This window comes from Hesperophylax consimilis, chromosome 27 (genome assembly GCF_061612785.1).
Source record: "Hesperophylax consimilis isolate HC1 chromosome 27, BYU_Hcon_1.0, whole genome shotgun sequence".
In the NCBI taxonomy this organism is placed as follows: Eukaryota; Metazoa; Arthropoda; class Insecta; order Trichoptera; family Limnephilidae; genus Hesperophylax; species Hesperophylax consimilis.
Genome location: NC_142862.1, coordinates 12,215,595 through 12,242,586, shown reverse-complemented (window position 1 = coordinate 12,242,586; position 26,992 = coordinate 12,215,595). Strand labels below are relative to the sequence as shown.

General features: G+C 34.2%; 1 protein-coding gene across 1 annotated transcript in view; it reads right to left on the bottom strand.

Annotated features, from left to right (window-relative positions):
* LOC149410595 (fatty acyl-CoA reductase wat-like) overlaps positions 1-26,992 on the bottom strand; it is an 80,442-nt gene that overhangs the window by 5,891 nt on the left and 47,559 nt on the right. The window contains exons 3-11 of the mRNA XM_089648295.1: positions 23,855-23,970; positions 19,314-19,436; positions 15,952-16,077; positions 14,638-14,783; positions 9,995-10,104; positions 8,391-8,484; positions 7,171-7,278; positions 6,298-6,561; positions 569-745 (exon numbers count right to left, since the gene is read on the bottom strand). Of these exons, the coding sequence (XP_089504421.1) occupies positions 569-745; positions 6,298-6,561; positions 7,171-7,278; positions 8,391-8,484; positions 9,995-10,104; positions 14,638-14,783; positions 15,952-16,077; positions 19,314-19,436; positions 23,855-23,970 (1,264 nt within the window). The remainder of the gene's footprint in view (positions 1-568; positions 746-6,297; positions 6,562-7,170; positions 7,279-8,390; positions 8,485-9,994; positions 10,105-14,637; positions 14,784-15,951; positions 16,078-19,313; positions 19,437-23,854; positions 23,971-26,992) is intronic.

Here is a 26,992-nt window from a genome sequence, read left to right as displayed (position 1 = left end):
TGAAATTCAAATGGGATGGCGGTATAGAATGTCAGGCAACAGAGACAGAGCGCGTGCTAAATGGGCTAGCACCAAAAGGTATTAAATCAGTGGGAAAAATTGGTTTCCATTAAAATCTACATAATTAAACACAATATATAGTTTATTTGCGGCATGTTCTAGATTGGTAGATACTGTTGTGAGATCACCATTCAATCGAAACTTTGCTTGAAATGGCTTTAGCTGTATTTTGTGGCCAGATCTGAATAGCCAGGTACTTCCTCACCTTCCTCTTTCCTGTCTCCTTCCCCTTCCTACTACCTCCAGCCTCACAACATACGCCGTAGTCTCACTGATGCCGTTGTCTCACTGACTACAGACGGTTGGGAGCAGTAGGAACTCTTGTGCGATAAAGTATAAAAAAGGGAAGCATCTATTCAGCGGTTGGAAATGTATATAAATTCAGCAATACACTCAATTCTGAGTATCAAATGGTTACAACTCCTGTAATTATAATTGTAAGATCTATGTGTAGTAATAATCGACAGAATTTCGTTTCATGTCATCAAATGAAAGGAGATTTACTGACTTGAGGAAGTCCACCCAGTGGATCTGGCCCATGTCGCAGAAGTAAAGCTTGCGATCCTCCGCAGACATGCGCGCCAGCAGCTTGGGCATGTTGGCGTTGCTGAAGTTCCACGTCTTCGTGGAGAAAAACACCGTCACGTCTTCCAGCATGTCTATCTTCGCGTACAGCTTTAGGAATCTGAAAAGACATCCATACAATGGAATTATGTTGTATGGTTTATATAATAAAATTGATTAATATACAGTTTGCAATTTTTAGAGCACAGGTGTCAGGTGGGAATGCTGTCCGTATTCTATCGGTATTTTAATAGAAGATGCTTCGAGGAACTAGCGTTATTGATCCCTTCTCAACCTGTGCAATATGTACTTTATAATGTATATTTGTATATGATTGACATTATTTTATATGTGATTCTTAAAAAAATGTAATGAGATAATTTTTTTTAATGCAGATCGATAACCGTATAGTCTTTTTACCTAAACTAAAGAGTATGTGATCTATAAAACAACTTAGGTATTCCACAAAGCTTTCATTTGGGGGGTGTTTATTATCCCCCTCCGAGGCGGGAGGGTTAAGCAAGATAAAATGTAATATGTAGTATGTAAAGTGAATGGTTGTCAAAATGTGGATAAAATTAACTTAAAAAGATTTAACATAGACATTTTTCTTGAAAGTTATCATCTATAATGTAATATTTAATTTAATCTTAATCTTAATCTTATTTAATTTTTGGTATTATTTAAATTTTCACGGCCAAAAGTATAATAATGATTTGTTTTTGGGGTATTATGCCGTGTTGCGCTGCCTCCTTCTTTAGCTCAGGGCAGATGTGTAATGTGTAATCTAAGGTTGTGGTGAAATGTGTGCTTATGTATATATTTTTTTTTAATGTATATTTTATTTAGTTATAAGAGTTTACATCTTATACCTAATATATTATTTTCTATGACTACTACAATATTATTTACTTCTTACATACTAAAATTTAGATTTCACAACATTGAGACATAATCCACGAAAAACTGCAAGACTTTTAGCTTCCTTAACAATTACCGGGAGTTCATTGAACATTTTAAAACCTTTATAATAAATATTGTTTTGGGTTTCTGATAAGTGTGTTTTAGGAAGCCTAAAATCGTTGCAGTTTCTCGTAGGATATAAATGAACTGCACTATTAATTCTAACATTCTTTGACATATAGTCAGGTAACATTTTATTTTTTAGCTTATAAATAAACACTAAGGTATTATAAACTAATCGTTGCCACACACTTAAAATATTGAGTTGACGTTGCATGGTTTTTATTCTGGTGTACCTGCTACAACACAGTATTGACCTCATGCCTCTGTTCTGGATTACTTCCATTCTCTTAATTTGGGTTTTGTTACTTAGAAATATTACACTTGTACAATAATTTAGATGGGATGCTACAGTGGTATTGTAGACCAATATCCTTGTTTTAATGTCCAATTTTCCTTTTATCCTACCTAAGAAATTAACATTTTTCGCCATTTTTTTATTTAAAATTTCAAAGTTAGTGTTAAATTTTAACTTGTTATCTATTATGATTCCCAAGTATTTAATTTCTTTTACTTCTTCCATATTTTGATTGTCTATATTTAGGACAGTATGTACGTTTAGTTTTTTCCCTAATACCATGAATTTACTTTTAGTTTCATTTAATTTCAATTTATTTATGCACTTAGATAATTCATTAAGTTCATTTTGTATTTTTGACAACGCATCTTCAATATTATTTGCTATAATATATAAAAGTGTGTCATCTGCAAAAAAATTGATGGAACAGTACTTTAAGCACTTCACTATATCATTAATATATAAAATAAATAGGAGCGGTCCCAAAACAGATCCTTGAGGAACTCCAATGTTGATTTCTTGTTCTTCAGAGATAGTATCTCCAATTTTGGTTTTTTGTTTTCTATTTTTTAAGTAATCAATAAACCACTGCAATTCATTAGCACGGATTCCTATGTCCTTCAATTTCATTATTAGTCTTTCTCTGTCTATAGTTTCAAAAGCACGTCTAAAATCCAAGAACACTGCTATTGTGATTTTCTTCTGATCCATAGCCGTTTTCCATTCATTTATCACATAATTTATTGCTGTTTCACAGGAATATTTATTTCTAAACCCAGATTGTTCTTTTACTAGGATGTTATTTTTTTCTATAAATTTACTCATCTGTTCTTTCACAATGCATTCTAGTAATTGTTCATATTTAGGCAATCCATTTATTGGTTTGAAGTCTTCGAAATTTTTAGCATTTATTATTTTGGGCACTGGTGTTATTATGGAGGTTTTCCATGACTGCGGAAAAATTCCCTTAGTCAGAGATTCATTTATTAGTGCAACTAATCTGTTTCCTATAGCTGGCAGTGCATCTTTGATTATGCTTATAGTAATTCCATCCGGCGATGATTTTGGTTTCATTGTTTTAATGATTTTCATTAAATACTCATTGTCAATTTTATTAAACCTGAAAATATTTTTATTCTCTTTTTTTTCCGATGATTGAGAAGAGGTATCTGCGACTAATGGAATACTCTTATTTATGTTTTCGACACTAAGTACAAAATTTGTGTTAAATTTTTGGGCTATTTTAAGTGTATCATCTTCAACTCCATCTGGAAACCGAACTTCCTTAATGTTTTCCCTCTGTTTGCCGCTTATAATTTCTTTAAGTGTAGTCCACATTTTTCTTGAGTCACTTTGAGAGGTAATTATTTTTTGCCTGATATACGAATTTTTGGTATGTTTTATTTCTGTACTGTACATGTTTCTAAGTTTCTTATAAGTTTCCCACCTTTCTTCAGTGAATTGTATTTTACAGGCTTTATAGGCTGTATCCCTTTGTTTTTGTAGAATATGTAGGGATTTCGTATACCATTTATTTGTATCTTTTAATATAATATTAGTTAAAGGCATTAGCTCATTTACTACTGTTTTCAGATGTCCTACTAGTTCATCGGCTTTTCCGTCTAAATTTCCTTGGGTATCGCAGATCCATTTTTTGTTTTGTAATGCTGTACACAATGTATCCTTATTATAGTTATTTTTTTTCTATACGTTATATTTCGTATTCCCTGTGGCTTCGGACTTGTGGTCGTTTCAAATATTGTTAATATGTTTTCGTGGTCAGATATTTTTGGAGTATCCATAACATTAACATTCAAGTAAAAATGATTTGTTATGACTAAATCAATAATGCTTGCTGATGTATTTGAGATTCTAGTTGTTTTGGTCACAAGTTGTTTCATTCCTAGATAATTCACTAAACTCTGAAGTCTATTACTGTAGGTATTCTTGACTTTCATGTCAATGTTAAAGTCACCGGTTACATAAAACATATCTTGATTTTTCATGTTTTTACTACACCAACTTTCGAAAAAATCTAAGAATTTTGAATGGCTTTGGTTTGGTGAGTGATATAATACAGCGTATGTTCCTTTAATAAAGTTTTTTCTTATTTGTACTGCCAGTATCCATGTATTTTTTTCATCAAACACTTCATTTGATATTATTTTAAAAGATATACTATTTTTAATAATCATTAGAACTCCTCCCGTATGCCGACTAAATGAATTGCATCTTACAGTTGAATACCCAATAAATGATACTTCAGAATCGTAAATATCACTAGTTATACATGTTTCACTTAACATTAAAATTTCTGGTTTCAATTCTTGTAATAAAACTTCAATTTCATTTACGTGGGCCAAAAGACTTGAAATATTTAAATAGTATACGTTTGTCTTTTTTTTTATCCTAAAAAATCAATTTTTCTCTTCTCCGATTCTATGTTTCTTTTGTAAATAGGACACCCTTTGCTCCATGCATGGTGATTATCATTCAAATTTAATGAAAGTTTTTCATTTGTCAGTTTGCAATTTACACATTTGATTTTGTCAATATTTTCCTGACAGTCTGACGTATCATGTTCATTTGAGCATCTTCCGCATGATTTTTTATTTTTACAAACGCCTGCTTTATGTCTGTATCCGTTGCAATTGAAACATCTCAGAACTGAGAGATGATCGAAGACAGCACATCTATTCCATCCAATATTTATCTTCCCTTCCTCTAACATTTTTGAGTGTGTTTTTCCATCTACTTCTATGAATACAGTAAAGTTATTGTTTTCACTACTTTTTTATTTTCTTTTATAAATTTTACCGATATTTTAGAGTTTTCCTTGTCTATATAATCATTTTGCATTCTTATTTTATTTTCTATTTCTTCGGCGGTATATTTATCCGTCATTCCTATCACTTTTACTGTTGGATTCTTGGGTTTAGGAATATCAACATCATACCTATCCCCAAGCTTAGTGATAACTTCTTTTCGGATCTTTTTTGTTGCCTCTGTGTTTTTTAATTCCACTATAACTGATCCTTTTTTGAAATTCTTAATTCCGGCCACGCCCACATCAACTGGATTTATGTTGTTCTTTATGTCCTCTTGTGTTTTTGTGTTTTTTTGTTCATGATTTTTAGGTTTAATTATAACAATTGGTTCATGTTTCCTGAATTTTTCTTTGGAATGTTGTTTATCATCGAATTCAAGAGATTTGCTTGCTTCATCACTTTTTTCTGTCATGTTTATGAGATATTGACGGCTGAGGTCAACACTTTTTTTCATATCTGATATATCAAATTCAAATTTTTTTCTTATGTTCAGTGTCTCATCTTCAATTTTTTTGAATAGTTGTTGTTTTAAATCCTCCATCTTTTTATCGACATACTTTATAAATTTATCGTATTGCTGGTCTGCACAGGCATCAGTTCGATGTGGTGATTCGGTTTGTTTTGATAGTGTTTGGACTTTATTGATTGTTGCCATTATGCCTGGTTGTGATTTTGGCTAAAAGTGATGTTGTCGATAATTAGTTATTATTTCTTCAGATAGATGGTGTAGGATTATTTATTAAATTAAATTTAATTTATAAAAAAAAAAAAAATAATAATAATAATAAAATACAAATAAAAAAAAAAATTTGCCGGCTTGCGGTTCGAACCGAGATGCCACACAGCTATACGTTTGATTTGGGAAGCGACGACGCATTAGCCTACTAGACCACGGGCCTCGTATGTATGAAGATGCGATACCGTGTTGCCAGTTCCAACCCTCTAAGAGCTGAGATTAACATATAATTTTTAAGTGGTTTTCTGCGTTTAGTTCTGGTGTAGCCGTCAATTACCGGATAACAAGAACTACTGAGCTTAGCTAATTTCGATGAAGGTTCAATTTACAGTCAAACCAAGATTTTTTTCTTTGAAATTGGCCATTAGCTGACCCAAGAAATGGTACAACTAGGTCGAAAATTGAAAATAGATGCGTTATAGTAAAAAAATCTTTATTTTTTACGGGTTAATTTTTTTTCTTTTCACTTAAATTTTATCTTTCTTTTGTATAATACTTAATATTTCACGTATAATTTTAAAATCTTAAATCATAGAAATATGTTATAAATATTAAAATACCCTTGAGGAATTTGCTTGTGGGATTTGATTTGGATGTGTTTGAGGGATTTTTTGTTTACACTTATTTTTTATATTTCCTTGTATTTTTGTATTTTCATATTATTACCCTGTATTTTATCTGTTCCCATGTAAGAAAATTGTTCAATAAAAAGTTATAATAATTAGTAATTTGTAAACTTAAATGCACAAATAAATAAAATAGAATAATAAAAATAAATGTGTACTCACTCTGCCTTCCTCCCAATGCACACGCTAGCCGTGTCAGCCAACAGTCCCGGGATGTAATGCAGGAAGAAGCGCGCTATCTGGTGCACACGGGCCCCGGGCTGCATGAAGAGCACGGTGTACCACAGTGCACGTGACGGCGGGCATGTGAACTTGGCGTGTAGCACGGTCGTGTCGTAGATCTCGCCCCAAGTAATGTGCTTGTCTCCCAGCACATAATTGTATAAGCGGATGTCACGCGATGTAGGTAAGGTAACGCTAGTTTTTCTGAAAATTAATCATTGAATAGAAAATTTCTAGAAGTGTGAATTACACGATTGTTTGAACTTATATATATTATGAAAAGTTGAAATATGTAAACTTCATCCGACATAACACACATGGTTAATTACATAATTCCATAGATAGTAAGGATATGTAGAGTGGAATAAAGGGGAAAGGAACTCGAGTGGTTGAATAATTCGGGGACACCCAAGCAAGACATAAGAAAAATATAATAATATAATATAATACATAAACATTTTCACCTTTCGACTTCTAGGTCTCAGACAGGCCAACGAAATCCTTTGTCTTGTCAAGATAGAGTTTTTATACATTTGAAAAAGTGAAAAACCACTATTTGGAATCGACATATTCATTGAAATGACTTTAGCTGTTTTCACGATGGCAAACAAGGGGTTAAATGATATATGTAGTATTTACTGAATAGTCTTCAGTACACAAGGGGAGTTCTGGGTTCGTAAAGAGGGCGGGCTAGTAGGCACTACTGTATGTAATCTTTGTCTGTTGCCATCCCACCCTTAAACTGCAGAAGTCAAAGTAATATAAACTTTATTATCCCACAGAAGTTAAAATCTTAGCGTTGCAGATACTCACATGCCTTTGTAGCGATCGGCCACGTCCCAGGCCGCGGCGATGAGACCGTTAATGCACATGTCCACTGGTACCACGTTAGCCACCCCCTGTCTGTTGGCTCGCACGGCTCTGAAACCAGAATAACCCATAAAAATCACAGGTAGGTACTGCAAATCATGAATTACATGGGTGTGAGAAGGTCAATAAACGACTATCAGCACACGCACACTGCTTGAGGTGTTTCACCGAAGTCAAGAAGCCAATGTCAACTAACATGCGGATCCATAAAATTCTCTGGTTGACGACCAGCAGCTGCCTATCACCTGGATGAAGGAATTTTCAAGACTGTTGACGAAATGATCGAGTTTAACAGAAGACATTGGAGTTTTGAGTAAATTATTGGAGTTCAACGCAGACTAAACTCGTCAGCGGTAGTAGCCAGAAGTATAAAGAGTTTTTTAGTATGTAAGGCGTAAATTTAAGTAATTACACTCTACATAATCGACGTGTTCTCATTTCTCTTCAGCTTGGTAGTGACATCACGATGAACTGTCTGATTCCTATAGGTGTATATACACGGTACAAATGTCCCTGTTTTACTGGTGTTTAGAAGATGTTCCGAGGAACTAGCATCATTGATTTCTTCGACAACAGGGGCAGTCAGGAAACACGCAGAACGTGCACTCAACATTCGTGCACAGTTGACATTTGTCACATGAGAACGGGTCATTTCTACGACGAAGTTTCTGACGTGGACTCCTTTCCTATACACATGTTGTAGTTATAAAAAACATATCCTTTTACTTGACATTTTCAATTACATAAAAACAATTATCGCACTTGTAAATAATTATCTGTGCTTTTCCCCACTTTTCTACAGGTTCCATTAAAAAATATCAGTGTTTTCAGATGTAATTATTCATGATATGAAAGTAGTAGTTTTATTTGACGTTGAATGTGATTAAAAACTTCCACAGTTATTGTATACTAGTTAGTTGGTTACCTGAGTAGTACTGTTATTGTATACTAGTTAGTTGGTTACCTGAGTAGTACTGTTATTGTATACTGGTTAGTTAGTTACCTGAGTAGTACTGTTATTGAATACTAGTTAGTCGGTTACCTGAGTAGTACTGTTATTGTATACTACATAGTTGGTTGGTTACCTGAGGATTATTGTTATTGAATATTAGTTAGTTGGTTACCTGAGTAGTACTGTTATTGTATACTAGTTAGTTAGTTACCTGAGTAGTCCTGTGCCGCAAGCCGTGATGAACCCGCTCACCCCGTACCAGTTGTCCACCCAGCGAGGGACAGGTTCTTCCAACGATGACACAACTACACAAATATAAAGGTTTTTACTATTATATGTACATATGTACATGGTACTTCCCCACCTTCCTCTTTCCCTTCCCCACTTACCTTCAGCCTCACAACATCCCCCAATTGGGGATGCCATAGTCTCACTGGCTCCAGACGGGAGCAGTTGGGACTCTTGTGAGGTATTCACTATAAAAAAAAAAAAAAAAATTATTTTCATACTTGTGACATTAACAAGTATAACTAGTGAAACACAATAAAACAAAATAACTAATAAAAAGTTTGAAGTGTAAAATGTAAAAGTACAAAAATATTTGTTGACGCAACTATGTGTATGCATATCTCTTTAATATATGTTCCTTCTTTCCTCCACCCAATTACCTGTGCCTGTCTGACAGTTTAGAGTACCTAATATCTACATGATATCTACATTGTAACAATTTATTTTACATTACCAGTCTGTTAAGAAAGTGTTCCCTCGGTGGGTTTAATTCGACTGTATTACGGAAGCTTGTGCAGTGATAACCGCAGTGTCCCTCAAGGCCATAATATCGATTTACATCAAAGACCAGGGGTAAGTCAGAATCTCTAATTCTAACTGTTAACCACAGCTTCCCAATGGTTGTGTCAAATATTGATTGCAGTCCACAAACCACAAACTGATTTGCATACAATATTAAATATAAAAATGGTATAAAAAGTAAGTAATTTTAAGTAGGACCAAATACGAAAATAATGAAGGTAAACTTCCGGGAGAGTTGTATAAAATAATAATATAGGTACCTACCTAATTACACATTCCTAAAACTGTCGACCGCAGTGGCAACAAACTGCTTGCGAAGGTACGAAATATTAAAAACTCATTCTGGTTACATTCCGGATAACATTTTATAATTTTCGGATTTCTTTAATATTCGGTTTAGGTACCGTAATTTTGGGGATAGGAACTGTAATTATGGAATGACTGTCGTAATATTCAGATTACTGTAATTGTCAGATTACTGTATTTTCGGATTACAGTATGTTTCGGAAGACTGTAATTTTCGGATTACTGTATTATTAGGATATCTGTAATTTTCGGATAACTGCATTTTCGGAAGGGTAGATGTAATTTTTGTATGACTGTTACTATGAAGTAAGTGTAATTTTACTCAAGAAAATCTGGAAAACGATGGTAAGATGTATGTTCGATTTATAGATTAGTCTCAGATTTCGTAATACATACTTTCAGATGAATTTGGTCACTAGAGTGGGAGGACCGGTAAGAGGCGGAATGTAATTTTGACTTAAATGAATGATACCTAGATCAGTTAAATACAACATTTTTTGTCAGAAAAGTGGACGTGACAAGTGGGAATTGTACCTAAAATAGTTTGTCTCCGAGCTATTGTTGCAATACATTTTGTCGGGTCGGCTCAAGGGCAATGTACTCGTTATAGTTTGTATTATATGCATGTAAAACGGTAGGTATTGGGTCAAATTAGTACTTGAAAGTATCCCGCGAGTGTAAGTAATTGGTTATCTTTACCTATGGAAGGACGAAAGATCCCCAACGGCATACCGACCCCCTGAACTCTCAGGAAGTCCTCCGCCAGCGCCTTGGTGAAGGTGTACGTGTTTGGCCATTTTCCTATCAAACTGAAAAAATAATGCACTGTTTTTAAAAATTGTTAACATTTATCGCAGCTGCCGTACACAGCCAAACGCCATAATTTTTAATACTATCTGATAGTATTATTATGTTAATGATGTACAGTTTAGGATTGTTGTAAACGGACGTGGCGCCCTCTATTATTTTCAAAAAGAACTGTTGAAGTTTTCAAACAGGTTTTTATCTGCTAGTTATTATTATTATTATGGGATCATTTTTTTAAATTTAATAATAAGCTTAACAATTAGTTGAGTTGATTTAAAATTTAAAAAATATGTTAATTCTTTTTTCTCTTCAAATAAGAATCCAATCAAATTTATAATTGAGTTATATTTGGAGCATCGATGACATTTTGTGCAAGTTTACTCTATAAAAAGGTTTTATACTAAAACGAAAAATTATTTTGAACATAATAAATTTTGTTATCAACCTTAAGTTAAGTCATCCTGTAACATAATATACAGTGGTATATCATGTCCCTATACATTATCATAATTCTCACGTTGGTTATCCAATCGATTCAAAACAAAAGGCCTAATAGCCACCCTAACGAACGACCACGGCGCAGCAACTCTACTTATATTAAGGTATGAAATGGTACAATATATTACTGTCCAAAAACTAAATTAAGGTAACAGAAACATCGAGAATATGAACAATTCAAAAAGAGAATTAACTCACTGAAATTGGATAATGATATATTGTACCCTTAATATATGCAAACAATCTATACTATCTAGCAATTAAAAAAAACTTTGGCTATTGTTATAATTAATTAATTTTACTATCATAAACACCTCATACCTCAATTTATGTCAGGTCTTATACAAACCTAGTATTCATTCAACTATTATTGCACTAGTAGATATTTCTTTTAATTATGTATTGTCTCCTTACACTTCTACAGGGTTTTCCAATAAGAGGTGATATTTTGATATTCAATCGTAAAAGATCAATGGTTTCGTTGCTTGTGTGGCACGTAGCGCCGTCTTGTTGAAAGTAAACGGTGTCCAAATCAATACCATCCAATTTCGGCTATAAAAAATCATTAATCATCTCTCGATAGCGCAATCCATTCACCGTAACTGTTGCTCCAACCTCATTTAAAAAAGTTAGGTCCAATGACTCCGCCGGACCATAAACCGCACCAAACAGTCACGCGTTGAGGATAGAGAGGCTTTTCAACAATAACTCTTGGGTTTTCCGAGCCCCAGATGCGAAAATTTTGCTTGTTGACGAAGCCACCGAGGTGGAAATGGGCCTCATCACTCAAGATGATTTGCATTTGATTCACTCAAGTGAATTTTAATAATTTCAATGCGTTGTTGAAGCGTGTATCATTCCATTTTTAATGGCGTAGTTTCTACTTGTCAAATGTCAAGAAATAACAGCTTCAAAAGTAACACCCAGCGAAATAGCGGGCTATTCAAAATAACACCTCTTATTGGAAAACCCTGTATTAACAACTGTATTACTTGCAATAATATTTTTGTGTACACATTACTTGTTCTGTAATTTGAATACTGTTCACACATCACCTATTAAACATTATTATCTTTTTGTATAAACTTACTCCTCCCATAAACACGAGATTGTGGAGCTCACCTTATGTAGTAGTATATTAAAAAATTATGAAAAAAAAAATTATTTTGCATACTGTTATAATTTTAAAATTATGTAATAATTAAATAAATGGTTCCCGGGGCGGCTGTACATCATTTTTGTTGGTTAGTACGTAATATCAGATTGTAAATATTTAAATAATTATGTTATTTGAATTTATTTGTATAAAATCGAATATAATAAAAAAATGTGTTAAATATTGTTTTTGAGAGAAAGGAATTAAAAGCGTAGAAAAAATAGGCACTCGTAATAAATTATAAGATGACATTTTTTAATAATATTTTCGAATCTGTCCTGCGTAAATCGACTAACCATTTGGATTATATAATCGAGCGTATCCGTGGTCTCAAATCGTTTACCAATAATCACTCGTAATAAATTATAAGATGACATTTTTTAATAATATTTTCGAATCTGTCCTGCGTAAATCGACTAACCATTTGGATTATATAATCGAGCGTATCCGTGGTCTCAAATCGTTTACCAATAATCACGATTGGATAAATAAAATGATTACAAACAATATAATTAAATCAATTAATTTGTGGAATAAATTATCACACAAATTGGTTTAAAGTGTTTACAATTCGATGTAAATGAATAGTACCTTTTAGGAATTCCTTTAAACAACCCATAATATGTGTAAATGTATAGGTGCCCACACAATAATATCATTTGGAAATATTTAGCATATTATTAAAATAGAAAATAAAACATTTTTTAACTTATTTCCACTTTTTTATTTTACCACTACCGGTTTCATCCTATTATGGACATCTTCAGGCTGGCAATTGAAATTCTTTTGTTACAGAATTTATACAAAATTAGGTACACAATGTCAAGGTAGGTACATATTATTGGGTTATTATTTGAAATTAATAATAACCCAATAATATGTACCTACCTTGACATTGTGTACCTAATTTTGTATAAATTCTGTAACAAAAGAATTTCAATTGCCAGCCTGAAGATGTCCATAATAGGATGAAACCGGTAGTGGTAAAATAAAAAAGTGGAAATAAGTTAAAAAATGTTTTATTTTCTATTTTAATAATATATAATTCCACCAAGTATAACAGTATAATAAATAAAGTCATTTAGCATATTAATGTTTTTAAGTCTTGGGCTAGTCAACAACCTCTGAAAATAGCGAAATCGCTGTAACACGATAAGCACAAGTCATAATTGTACAAGTCTGATCTAAGTTTAAAAAAATGTATTTATTTATTTAATTTAGTATCACTGTGTGTACCATAATGTATATATCTTGTATTACTTTTTAAAATGTTTATTTATATTTATACCGGGTTTTTACAGACGATCTCACTTAGGGGAGAAAAATCCAGTTATAATTATGATTAAATAAAATTTATTTGTGAATTATCATATTATTTCATAGTTATTCGAGAATTAATGCTGACAGTTTGAAAGCTCGGCCAGTTCCAATATATTGATTTCGCAAAAGAAAATTTTGAAAAACCCAAAGTTTTCCCTTTTTTATTTGATTTCGATCTGGGTTCTGGGAAATGGCATTTTATGTTAAAGCGTCAAGGTCTTTTCTTGATGTTTTTATATTTTAAGATTGCACTAAGGTAGGTTCTTAATGTTTTTATACATTAAGATGCACTAAGGCAGGTTCTTAATGTTTTTATATTTTAAGATTGCACTAAGGTAGGTTCTTAATGTTTTTATATTTTAAGATTGCACTAAGGTAGGTTCTTAATGTTCTTATACATTAAGATGCACTAAGGCAGGTTGTTAATGTTTTAATATTTTAAGATTGGACTAAGGTAGGTTCGTAATGTTTTTATATTTTAAGATTGCACTAAGGTAAGTTCTTAATGTTCTTATACATTAAGATGCACTAAGGCAGGTTCTTAATGTTTTTATATTTTAAGATTGGACTAAGGCAGGTTCTTAAGTTTTTAAATTTTAAGATTGCACTAAAGTAGGTTCTTAATGTTCTTATACATTAAGAAAGAAATAAGGTAGGTTCTTAATGTTCTTATACTTCAAAATAGCACTGAGGTAGGTTCTTTGATACCAAAACGCTTTATCATGATGGCTACGTACAATCCCAATGTGAATGTATGGCGAGCGATATGCTGAAATAGGCCAAGCCGAGATGAGTATAGCGCAATGTGACGCCTACCTTATACGCAAATTATTATGAGAACGGATGTGAACGTAAAAAATGTGCGCCTTAAATTTTGTCTTACAAATATAGATTTAATGCAAATTAAACTACTGTTTTGTTCATAAAATAATATTTGTTTTTTTGAATGCCTATACGTTGACGGTGTGTTGACAATTTTGAATTTCAAAAAGCTGAAAATAAATTATTATAATGTAAGTATTTTTAAATACTAAATACTAAGTTTATCGATGTAGTAATAGGTGATATAATGTATTTTTATTTTGTGTTTTGTCCCCGAGATAGTGTCAAGTAAGAGTCCTAAGTCAGCCTGGAGCACTTAGAATTAGTGGCTTCTTATGAACTTTATTAAAATACAGTGACCTCTTCCAGTGTACTTTCGTATCATTGCGAGAAAGCCGTGGACACATGCACGAAGGGTGTTTGTTACCTGGGCGTGATGCTATCGATAATGTCAGGGTTGGCGGTCTGCACGAAGTCCAGCAGCATCATCGGGTCCACGGGACTATCGTAGAAGCGCTCTTCCAGCGTGCTTTCGTATAATTGCGAGCAAGCCGTGGACACATGCACGAAGGGTGATTGTTACCTGGGCGTGATGCTATCGATAATGTCAGGGTTGGCGGTCTGCACGAAGTCCAGTAGCATCATGGGGTCCACGGGACTATCGTAGAAGCGCTCTTCCAGCGTGCTTTCGTAGCATTGCGAGAAAGCCGTGGACACACGCACGAAGGGTGTTTGTTACCTGGGCGTGATGCTATCGATAATGTCAGGGTTGGCGGTCTGCACGAAGTCCAGCAGCATCATCGGGTCCACGGGACTATCGTAGAAGCGCTCTTCCAGCGTGCTTTCGTAGCATTGCGAGAAAGCCGTGGACACATGCACGAAGGACTGAAAGGGAGGCAATACTTATTATTATTTTCATCAGCATAAGATTTAAAAAAAATGATAAATGTACACAAATATTCCCAGATTATGAATAATCTAAAATCTACTATTTTATTCCATTAAAAGCAAAGATGGAGGACTTAGCTAGTCAATGAATTGAAATAACGATTGCGAGACAGATGATATCAAATAATTTCCGTGATCCTGAACTGTAACAATGACAGGAGATAGATGATATCAAATAATGTCCGCGATCTTGAACTGTACTAAAACAATGACGGAAGACCGATGATATCAAATAATGTCCGCGATCTTGAATTGTACTAAAACAATGACGGAGGACAGATGATATCAAATAATGTCCGCGATCTTGAATTGTACTAAAACAATGACGGAGGACAGATGATATCAAATAATGTCCGCGATCTTGAATTGTACTAAAACAAGACGGGGGACAGATAATATCAAATAATGTCCGCGATCTTGAACTGTACTAAAACAATGACGGCAGTCAGAATATATCAAATAATGTCCGCGATCTTGAACTGTACTAAAATCGGTACCAAATTAGAACACGTCCTTTATTTCATCCCGAATAATAAAACGTTTATTAGGGGGAGGGCGCTGGAAGGACACAAAGGTGGTAATGGCTTCAGAGGCACCTTGGTACATCAAAGGGTAGAAAAGGTTTATTAGAGGGGAGGGGCTTTGGAGGGACACAAAGGGGGTGGTTAGTGGTAATGGCTTCAGAGGCATCTTGGGACATTAAAGGGCAGAAAAGGTTTATTAGAGGGGAAGGGCGCTGGAGTGACCCAAAGGGGGTGGTTAGTGATAATGGCTTCAGAGACACCTTAGGACATTAAAGGGCAGAAAAGGTTTATTAGAGGGGAAGGGCGCTGGAGTGACACAAAGGGGGTGGTTAGTGATAATGGCTTCAGAGACACCTTAGGACATTAAAGGGCAGAAAAGGTTTATTAGAGGGGAAGCTCAAATGGCTTCAGAGGCACCTTGGAACATATAAGGGCAGAACAAATTTATTAGAGGGGAAGGGCGCTGGAGTGACACAAAGGGGGTGGTTAGTGCTAATGGCTTCAGAGGCATCTTGGGACATTAAAGGGCAGAAAGGATTTGTCAAATATGTTAAATTTTAAAGAATGATTTTTTTTCTTACTGCTAAATTCTTCATCTCCCTTGCCATCTCTATCATGTCTTTGGTCGCGCGCACGTTAATGGCCAGCGCGAGGGGCAGAGGTTCGGAGAAGCGAACAGTGGCCGCCACGTGGAATACTACGTGCACCTGCAACAAGTTTAACATATTAATATATCTCACGGAAAAAATAAATTGTAACGCTACTAACACAACAAAAGTATTTAACAACTTTCAAACGTAAAAAAAGTACACGTAAAAAAATTAAAATTGCCAATTTATTAAGAATCTCTTCAAATTATTCGTAATCCGGTTAAAAACGGCTTGCACGCCCTTAACGAATGAATTGATAGGTTTTCTGTTAAAAATTTAGTCAAATAGGAATGTATTATCATGTTAGAACACGTGTTTATAAAAAAAATCTTTTTATTCCTACATATAATTATCTTTAGTTCACGTACCTTCCTTATGCTGCCTTAAATCAACCTAGAGTACACGCGAATTAAAAATAATTCAGTTAAAAGTGTTCAGTGAAAGTGTTCAGTTAAAAATCACAAGTCATCCTGTCGACACCCAAACTGTGTCTGATTACGGAGTAGGGTGTATCGATTTTTAACTTTTTTTTTGTTTTCAAATTCCAAGTTGAAAAAAAGTTGCTACTAGGTACCACAACTTACCACAAAAAGTTTTGGATTTTAAAAAAAATGTTTAGGTCTCCCGCACAAGGCTAAAAGTTTTAATTTTTTTCAAAAAAATTTCAATTTTTTTTTAAATTTAAAAAAATAAAATCGGAACTTTTGTGTTTATTCCAAGTTAAAAAACAGTAATATTGGAGAATAAAAATAAATAGGTAGTTTAAACTTTAAAAAAAACATGGTTTTTATATGTACACAAAATTACAAAATTTCATCAAAATTAACAAACTTTAGGGCTTGTGCGGGAGACCTAAAATCCATTTTTTTACTAAAAAAAATCGTTTCTTACTTATTTTTATGCCCTAATATTACTGTTTCTTAACTTGGAATAAACACAAAAGTTACGATTTTATTTTTTTAAATTTTAAAAAAATTAATATTTTTTGAAAAAAATTAAAACTTTAGGCCTTGTGCGGGAGACCTAAACATTTTTTTTTAAATCCAAAACTTTTTGTGGTACCTAGTAGCAACTTTTTTTCAACTTGGAATTTGAAAACAAAAAAAAGTTAAAAATCGATACACCCTATTACGGAGCCCCTTGTTCGATCGTGTTGACAGTTTCGACATGGTCAAACCATCGTGAGCTCGCGAGTTTATGGTGGTAAAAGTGAATTTGTAGTGAACCAGCGCAAGTGAAGAAAAGCGAGAGAAAAATTAAGGTAAGTCGGCATTCCTGATTTACTCCTTCTTTCTGCTTTGCGACGATACCTTGTGTACGTCCCCAACATTCGCATTTCGTCATTCTATGACAAATTATTACAAGCAATAATTAGTCACTTGAAATATCCATACAAATTGAAAATATCTCCCGAGTAAAAATAAATGCCGCCAACGGGAATTGAACCCGCGCCTTCTGATGTCCGGTCAGGTGCTCTGAGACCACTGAGCCACGTCGGCTTATTTCCAACACGCCAAATATTTCAATATGTACTAGTACTTCAATAAAAAATCACTGCTTATTATATTTTTTTCGCCTGTAAACAACCAACTTTATTTTGTAGGAAAGGCTTTGTTAGTGCTAAATTTCCCACTAGATGGCGTTGAGACATACTATATATAAATTTTTTGGTGAAATATTTTGACTTGTCAAATATAATTTTATTTAAATGATTTTTATAATAATTTGTTATCCTTTGTGCTATGCATATAAAACCTTGTCTTATAAACATTAATTTATCATTTAAAAAAATCGTCATTTTATATATTATTAAGGTATAAGCAGGTGCATGGACACGTGTTCCGATATATGAGTAACATAATAAAATCAGTAAACTGCCTGTTCCCGGTTTTAGCCGGATTACACATAATTTCAAGAGATTTTTAATAAGTAAGCTATTCTCATTTTTCTTCGTGTATTTTGCTTTGTTTGAAAATAGTATTTAGTAATATAATCGTAAAATAGTACCAAAATGCGCAAAATAAATGTAAATTAAATCGTGAAGCTAAATGAAGATCTGCAAAAGGGGAATACCCCTCTAGAGGGAGGGGCAGGTGGGAATTTTTGTAAAATACATGTTTAAAAAGTAGGTCGAGTGAGGTATTGTTTATTATGTTTGCATTTATGCTGAATCCAATAAGTTGATAGAATCAATTTTTGGTGAGATAAGACAGGTTATTAGTGAAGATACGTAAAAATAACACCATTTTCAAGCAAAAAAATATGTTATTACTTAATGAAATTATTATTGTTGAAATCATAATAATGTACTGTATTTTTTTTAAATACCCCCCTCCATTCCCCCCTCCACCCTCCCCCCGTCTACCCTCCCTTTCCCCCCCTACCACTCCTTCTCGAGGGGTGTTCCACTATTTTTAATTTTTATTTTGGGAGAACTTCATTAGTATAAAGAAGAAGAAATTAAGAGCAATGTCTCAGGAATGCGCGAATTTTGTCATTTATTTTGAACGTTTCGGTACTGTTTTAGAGGTTAAGGCGATGCACTACTTCTTGTTATATTTTAAATTGAGCCGCTATCAATAACAACCCTTAAGTAGATGGCGATAAGGTTTAGATCCCGCTTAACACCATCCGCCTGTTTTGATTTATGCAAGAAAAAAACATGGCCAAAGAGTGCCTTTTATTTTATTTTGTGGATGTTCAGGCATAAATATTTAATTTTTTTCCCATCATTTTATAAATAACTTAATTTGCCACATTATACAATAAAATCATAACCGAAAATGGGTTCGTAAGTAGGAGATTTTGAACTTTAAAGCAGTTTTCATAGGCCTTATACATAATTTTTTTCTGGGCTTATAAAAAGACTTATCTAGAAAAATACTCCATTATTTCAAAGGCCAAAATGTATTCTACTCGCAGTATTTAATTAAAGCATCTGGAACATTTCTAGGCGACCAAATTTTCAAACCAAAAATACATGATTTTGTATTATTACGTATGGCATCGCCTTAAAATATAACAGCGCACAGTTGTTTTACAGAATTTGAACAATTCGGCAAAATTTTAAAATTACTGTTTGAAGTTCAGTAAAGTTCTGAAGTGAAGTGAATTTCTTTTATTATGTCATTATTGACCAATTGTTTCAAATCACAGAAATAGTAAGAGATCTTGAATAGAACTTTCACAGAACTTGAAAAATAAACTTTTGTTGAAATTCTGTGAAACAATTGGCAATTGGAAAACAAGTGAGTTAGGTTTAGTGTTCTTGTTAAAAGAGCAAATTAACTTACCTCACTGACGAGAATGTTCCTGTCTTGTTGCGAGATGCCCAGTCCTTGAATGGAGCAATCTCCTGCTATGGCGCGTATCTTGTTCAGGTAACCCGGCACGTCGCGCTTTACCCGGGAGAATGCCTGCAAAATATATAAGTTATAAAGCCTAAGACACATTACGCTACACGCATCCAGAGATGTGCAAAATGGGTACCCAAAACCATTTGAAATGCAAAATGAAAATGGGTCAAAACTTTTCCATTTAAAAATGCAAAATGGTTTTTAGAAAAGCATTTCAAATGCAAAATACCTATTTTCAAAATGCAAAATGGTTTCTCAGGTCAAACAATTAAAATAATTATAGAAATTTTGAACAATTTTGTCATTTAATAATGGACATCAATGTAGAACAAACAGATTACATGATGGTAAATCCAAAAACACCACGACTACAGATTATGAAACCACAAAAAATTTGCGCGGGACTAATATTGCCTACCTAAAAACATAGAAACTGCTATCTAACATTTAATATTACAGCGTCATGGCCCCATGTTCAGTATTTGAATCAATATTTTTTTGTAATGGTATCACTCAATTGCCAGGGCTCCTAGCAGGGAGCAACTTGACAAATGTAAATTATCTCTCATAGCGAGGTTGAGGAACGACTGATATTTGGGGCTTATGAAAAAAAGATGAGTGGAGATAGTAGGAAGAATGTATCAAAAAAGCATTTAAAATGGAAAATGCATTGAGAAAAGCATTTAAAATGCAATATGCAAAATGGTTTTTAGAAAAGCATTTAAAATGCAAAATGGAAAATACCCATTTTGCATTTTGCATTTCCATTTGAAATAAAACACATCTCTACACGCATCAACGTTTATTTGGGCGTGTCCTATATATGTTGAGGTGTCACACTACGCTATAATCTTCCTCTCTCTACAGCAGGAAAGGGGGTCAGAACAATTGGGGATATCGGATAGGATAAAGAATATCAGTAGAGTCACGTGGGGTAACCGTGCGCAATTTTTACATTTGAATTTTAGTATTAAAAAGCTTTAGGTATTTTACTCAATTGTTTTGTTTATTAATATGATCGATTATTAAGGCATCTGAAACAATTTTAAAAACCTCATATGTTTCATAAATCAAACAGTTATATAAAAAAAAGTTTGCGTGCATGTCGATTGCGTACACTTACCCCGTGTGCGGGGTAAGTATACGCATACCGTAGGGTAAGTGTTCGCACCGCAAAGAGTTATCCTCCATTGCAATTATCACACTTAATTTGCCCCTTATCGTAGTCTGTGCAGTTCTCATGCCACCATGCTTTACACACAATACATTCTGTCCAATCTTCTGTTGGTGGATCTCGATATTTCTCCTTGCATTGTTGGCAAAAATAGTCCTTAGAAGCCTGTTTTTGTGCGCTCTTTAAACATTTATGCACGCTGGAATCTCCCGCCTTACGCTTTATGGTGATTCTTTGTGGTGTGATTTTCTTGAAAAGAGGTGGTCGTCCGATGGTTTCCATGGTTTTAAATATTGGTTCTCGGACGATTTTTGCATCTGCATCTGTCTGCTTCTGATGAAGTTTCTTTTTATAGGGACTTGAGATAATTATTTCAGACTTACTAGCATTTTTCAGTTTGCGTAAAACCGCCGAACTTGAACAACGTTAAACCCAATAGCTCTCGCAATACTTGTGGGAGTAGTCTGTCTTAAACCTAAAACAGGGTTACGTTTTAGAAATCCATACACCCAATCCTTGCCAGCCGTTTTTGTAATGTTGTCAAATCTGTTCTCGATCTTGTTGATTTCAGCATACTCGTAAACAATTTTTCTCATTGTCTGCATAGTCAGGCCGTAGAACATTTCGTCAGTTTTACAATAATCAACGATTTCGGCCTGAAAATAAATGAATAATTATTAGATCAATAGTTACACAAAAAAATAATATCTGCACGATAAATTGAGTATCTATTTATCTAAAAATCTACCTCTTTATCTGGTGTAAATGTCGGACGATATCTCCCCATTGAAGTTGCTATTAATTTTAGTTTTAGGAGTTTACACATTTTTCTTCACTGATCCCAACAATATCTGCAGCAGCCCGCTGACTCTTCCCCTCTTTCATAAGCCTTTTTGCAGTTTCAATCTGCTCTTGAGTGCAAACTGACCTCTCCGGGTGCTTTCTCACGTACACACGTGGAATATTTCACTGTAAAAAAATAACGAAAATTGAAATATTATGCTATAAAATCAATTTTATCTATCGGGGTAAGTGTTCGCACTCGTCCAACTGCGAACGCTTACCCCAGCACACTTACCCCATCACACCAAAATTCAATAAACTTTAAAAGTCAGATTAGTGGTTATCTTTATTAGAATTATCACTTTGCACCCGTCTAACTAACAATATTTCACTAAAAATTATCATAGACCACGTCGCTCTGACACAGCTGGTTACACAATAGCACACATCGGTAACGGAGATGAAAAATTTAAGAAAAGCACGAAAAAAAGTAATTTACCTACCAGTTTTTATTGACAAATCAGCATCCACTGTACACATGTCCTGCTTCGGCGCGATCCAGAAGGCTACTGAATTAAGGAACGCGCGGGCGCTTAACAGGCACAATCTTGTCGGAAACATCACTGCGAACACTTACACTCCGCGTACGGTTACCCCACGTGACTCTAACATTGACAGCTAACAGCCGCTCGACCACGGCGCTCCGTAAATTGATCTGACACCCTGCAAAACTGACAAAATTACAGTTCAACCACCTTTCTAAACTACTTTTTCTTCTTTTCTGCGTACTTGGCGGAATGTATGAATCTTTTATATTATTAGATGTATTTACTATCACAGAGTTAGTATGTTTAATGTTGGTCTCACACGGTCTTTATTTTCTCATAACATATGTGGGCTTGGCTTGGTTCACCATACTGATCACCATACATTTCCAATTGCATTCATTGTAATTTGATAAGAGTTATTAACTATAGTGAGGTGATTTTTCACAAAAACGGCGCTTTACAAATCATCCAAATATTATTATAGGATTTTACAGGGGTATTAATGGACATACCTTACTAATCATGTTACTAATATAACAAAAAAGACAATATTACCAAAATTTCATAACATAAAATAATAAAACCTACACGTAATACACAAAACCAATATAAACACACGTCACTCACAAACACACAAAATATAATATAAATATACCGATTTTTTAACTTTATTTCTTTTTATTTTAATTTTTAGTTTAAATATATCTTAATCTTTGTTTTGTTTTCTTCATCGACATTATATATATTCTCTATAAATGTATTATGAATATTTTTTGTGTTATAAAATGAAGGCCTCAGCACGGGTAAGCCACCCAGTGAGGCCAACATTACAAAATTGTAATAAGAAATACAAAAAAAATGTTTTTTTTTTAAATAAAACAAAATTTTCCCTGGTTAGCCGAGTAACCGCCCATTTAAAAAATGTTTTTATTTGAACAAACTAACCTAACTGACAATAGGTACTTTAAATTTAAGTGAAGAAGAAACAAAAATCACGTACATTTTTAACACCAAATAATCACTGGTTAATTAATGTAAATCAAGTACCTACGTCCACTAACGCCCTACACATAGAAAAATGTAAATATTAGTATTGCTGATTTATTAAAATCAGGTTAAAAACGGAATTGCAAGCTGTTTCCTGCTTAAATTTTAGTACAATCCTAATTTATCGGAACACGTGTTCATGCAAATGCTTCGATAATAATATAATGATTTTTTTATTTTTATTCCAACATCGCGATAACACATTCCGTTTTTTTTTAAATTTAATTTTAATTTTTTATTAGTTTAAATTGCAAAGTTTGTACATGATGTAGGTATAAAGTATAATATAAGCATACTGTAAAGCGCCCCTGAGGTGATATCTCACAAAAGCGGCGCTATACAAATTATCCAATAAATAATAATGGTAAAATTCAATTTTTTTCACTTTTTTATTAAAAGTTTATCAGAAAACCTAACAATTCATTCGTTAAGGCGAAGCTTAATACTAGATCACTATTTTGATTAATATTTATAACGAATTGGTGTACATTATGAATACCAAAAAATATGAGTAGAATACAAATAAAAAAAAATTACTCACTAAAAAATATAAATGTAAACTACAAAAAAATAATATTTTTTCAATAGAAATGTATGAACGCATAAAAGAAACAACTTTAAAAAATACAGTATTATAGCTAAGATTATCTGTGGCAGTTTCACTTGATTAACTTTTTAGCTTTCTTATAAAATTATTTACAAAATAAATGAAAACCAGTTTTGTGCTTGAAATCGAACGTTTCTAGACTCCGTTTGTCAAGCGATTTTAATGCCTATTACCTGCAATATAAGGTATACCAAGAATATACACAATTTTGGCTTGTAGCTTCCTCTTAAGAGCCTGATAGATTCTTAATAAATTAGCAATATTTCATATCAGTAAGTTTTCTCAGTGTATATATGTGTATTGATTATAGTATTCTTACCGGAGAGTCCACAAGATCGTCCACCCTGGTCTGCAAGTCCTTTCCTTTCTTTTCTCTAACCAGAAGGTAAATGTCTCCGATGTCAGGGCAAGACCACAGCAACTTTTCTAAAAGTACTGCGAACAAAAATGTTAGTAAATAAATCACGTAACATAAAAATATATAATATTTAATAAAAAAGATAACCACTTCCATACAAATTTGAATTGAAACAAATGTATTGTTTCATAGTGCTTTCTTTCACACAACCGAAGTATTGAATTCCGTAAGTCTAAACATAAACTTTAGGGCGCATAGATTTTTTGCAGAGCATCGTACTATCCCACATTTCAATTTGTTAGGCAGGTTTGAGTACCATTTATTTGATAACCAACACCTCTGCCACAGGTCACCGCAAGTGATTCGCTACGTTTGGTGACTTAGCAGGGGTGCCCGGGTTCATCGGGTGAGGTGTGTTCATGATGGGCCTGCTCGCCATCTGCGTGGCGGGCCAGATTGGGATGAATAAATTCATACGTCCGTCACTCCTGGACACACTGATCCTTAGATTCCTTCATTCCTTTTTCCTTACCAGAACTTCATTTCCTTCTTTTCTTTAAAAAGACCCTCCACACAGCGTCCCCAAAGATCTTGGTTGTTTTCAGGTGAACAAAATCAATAAGCAATATTTTTTTAATGAAACACTAGTACTTATTGAATTATTTGGCGGTTTAAACTAAGCCGACGTAGCACAGTGGCTTAGTGCATCTGACCATGTGATGTTTTGGACACTCACATAAAATAAACGAAACGAACGTGCTTAAAAAAAAAAAAATTTGTTTAGACAACGACGGGAGATTTATTGACAGACAGGCCTTAAGTGAACACATTCCACAGGAAGGGATAAAATACAGACAGTCGAGTTTTGAACTTGGGTGCATTGACAGCCCCGAGAAAGGGATACAAATCAGAAGTGTTGTTTGAAATTGCAGTTAATTATTGAATTCAAATGGTATTAGAGAATATTGCGGAATATTGAATTAAAGTGAAAGATTATTGAACTAGTGTTTGTGTGAAGTGAAAGTGGTTCGACTCAGTGGGAAAACAATTAATAATAATGACAATAATAATAATTGGATAATTTGTAGAGCGCCGTTTTGTAAAAACCCACCTCAGGGGCGCCAGGTGTTGTGCAATCGCGATTGTGTTATAAAGTTGTGTTGATTTAAACGTGATTTCGTATACAGTTCGAACTAGATTGCTTGTCTTAAAAACATGAAAATAATAAAAATAATGATTGCGTTTTTAAAGCAGAGTGAATGTACTTAAAGGCAGGAAGTGTTTAATCGGGCTAAGTTATTGATTTGGCGAGATGGCATTCTATCCACGGAGACCGAAAACCAGAGAATCAAATAGATTATTAACTGTGGGTTCGAATCCTAACAGATTAGGGAGGTACAATTTTATTTACAGGAATATTTAATTACCCTTTTATAAGCGTAGGGAGGAGGTCGAAAATTAAAGTGATTTAGCTATATAGTGTAACCAGGCAAGTTTCACACGAGGATTTGGAGGTGACTAACAGGGTGAGTTTTTTTATATTATTTATTAAATTTCAGAGGACCCTTTTAATAATAGGATACAACCGAGGTACAGGAACCGAGTTTGCAACGCCTGCAACCCAAATAATCTTCCCATAAGAAGGGATACGCTAGACGCATTGTCAATCAGCTGTGAGCGAGAGACGAGTCAACGACCTTTTCATATATAGGACAAGACGCAGGTACAGTCAGTCAAAGGGGGAAGTTTTGCTAGCGTATGCCGTCCCGAATTGAAAGCGATCGGATGCAACCAGACGGAACAAAATGAAAACTTTTCTTCTGTTATTTGACTTTCTAATTTAATACTTTTCATCTATTATTTGACTTTCTAAGTTACGAATTGGGATGCACAAAAACAAATCTAAAGTCGAAAGAGGGAGATGGTAATCTCCGAAATAAAACTACCAACCGAACAACTTTTCTCAACAGGTATCTTTCGAGAGGTAGGCAGCCTCTTTAAATTAAATGCAAAAAATCAAACCAATTATCCGTTTATACCTTACCTGAGAGGATAGGTATTCAGTAGAAGTTACCCATACCTAATACACGAGGATGCTAGTAACCTCATAAAATAAATACTGGAACCAAATATTAAAATACAGACAGTCCTCATCCCAAATTTGGCATTTCGAGTAGACCTTACATATATCTCACATGATAATTGGCTGAATGGGTAGGCACACAACCTATCGTTAATAAGCAGGCAAAATGTCGACAAGATCGTCGTGTGTTACCTATGTATTGACCTAGAAAGGGATGTAAATCCCCGACGGCGTGGGAGTTACAACGTTTTCTGGAGGTGGCACGTAACTTAGGACCTTGCGTGTCACATTTTCGCGACTAGATTCGTGACAAGGGATGTCATGGTTTTCCCCTTCTACACTCAGTAAAGTAGTTTTTCCTGGAGGTGTTTGAGATTGGGGCAATTCTGAAATTGGTGATGAGACCTGGTTTTCTTTATTCTGGCGTGAAGGTTGCCGATTTGGAACAAGGGGAGACCCGGCCGGTTGTGATATCCAGACACGCAGATATCGATCGCCTTGCTCAAATTATCATCCATCAGTTTTGTTTGGTAAGAGGAGGAGTCAATCTTAACTTGAAAAAAAATTCATTTCCTTTCCTCTCCTTCCCCTCCCAAAATATATACATGGATGGCGCCGACAACTAACACCATAAACTTATCGTATGTATATCACATATATAAAATCTAACACTTTATTATATTCACATTACCCTACGATAGGTAGAATCGAGTAGCTAGTGGGGGGGGGGAGCAGGCGACTTAGAAGATAAGGTTTATAAAATGGTTTTAAAACACAGCGGTAATGGATTCAACTCACTCTATCTCAAAAGAACCAAGGGATACCACACATACATAAATAACTAGGTTTCTAAACCGAGAAACAAAAACCCAACACAACGTTCGGTGAAACCTTTTTATACTGAACCGTCACGTGAAATGAGTACGTTCAAGGTCGTACGTCACGTAGACAAACTAGGATGTACACTCTTGAAGGGGTGTGTAATAAAGAAAAGACGGCAGGGAGGACCTTCCCTC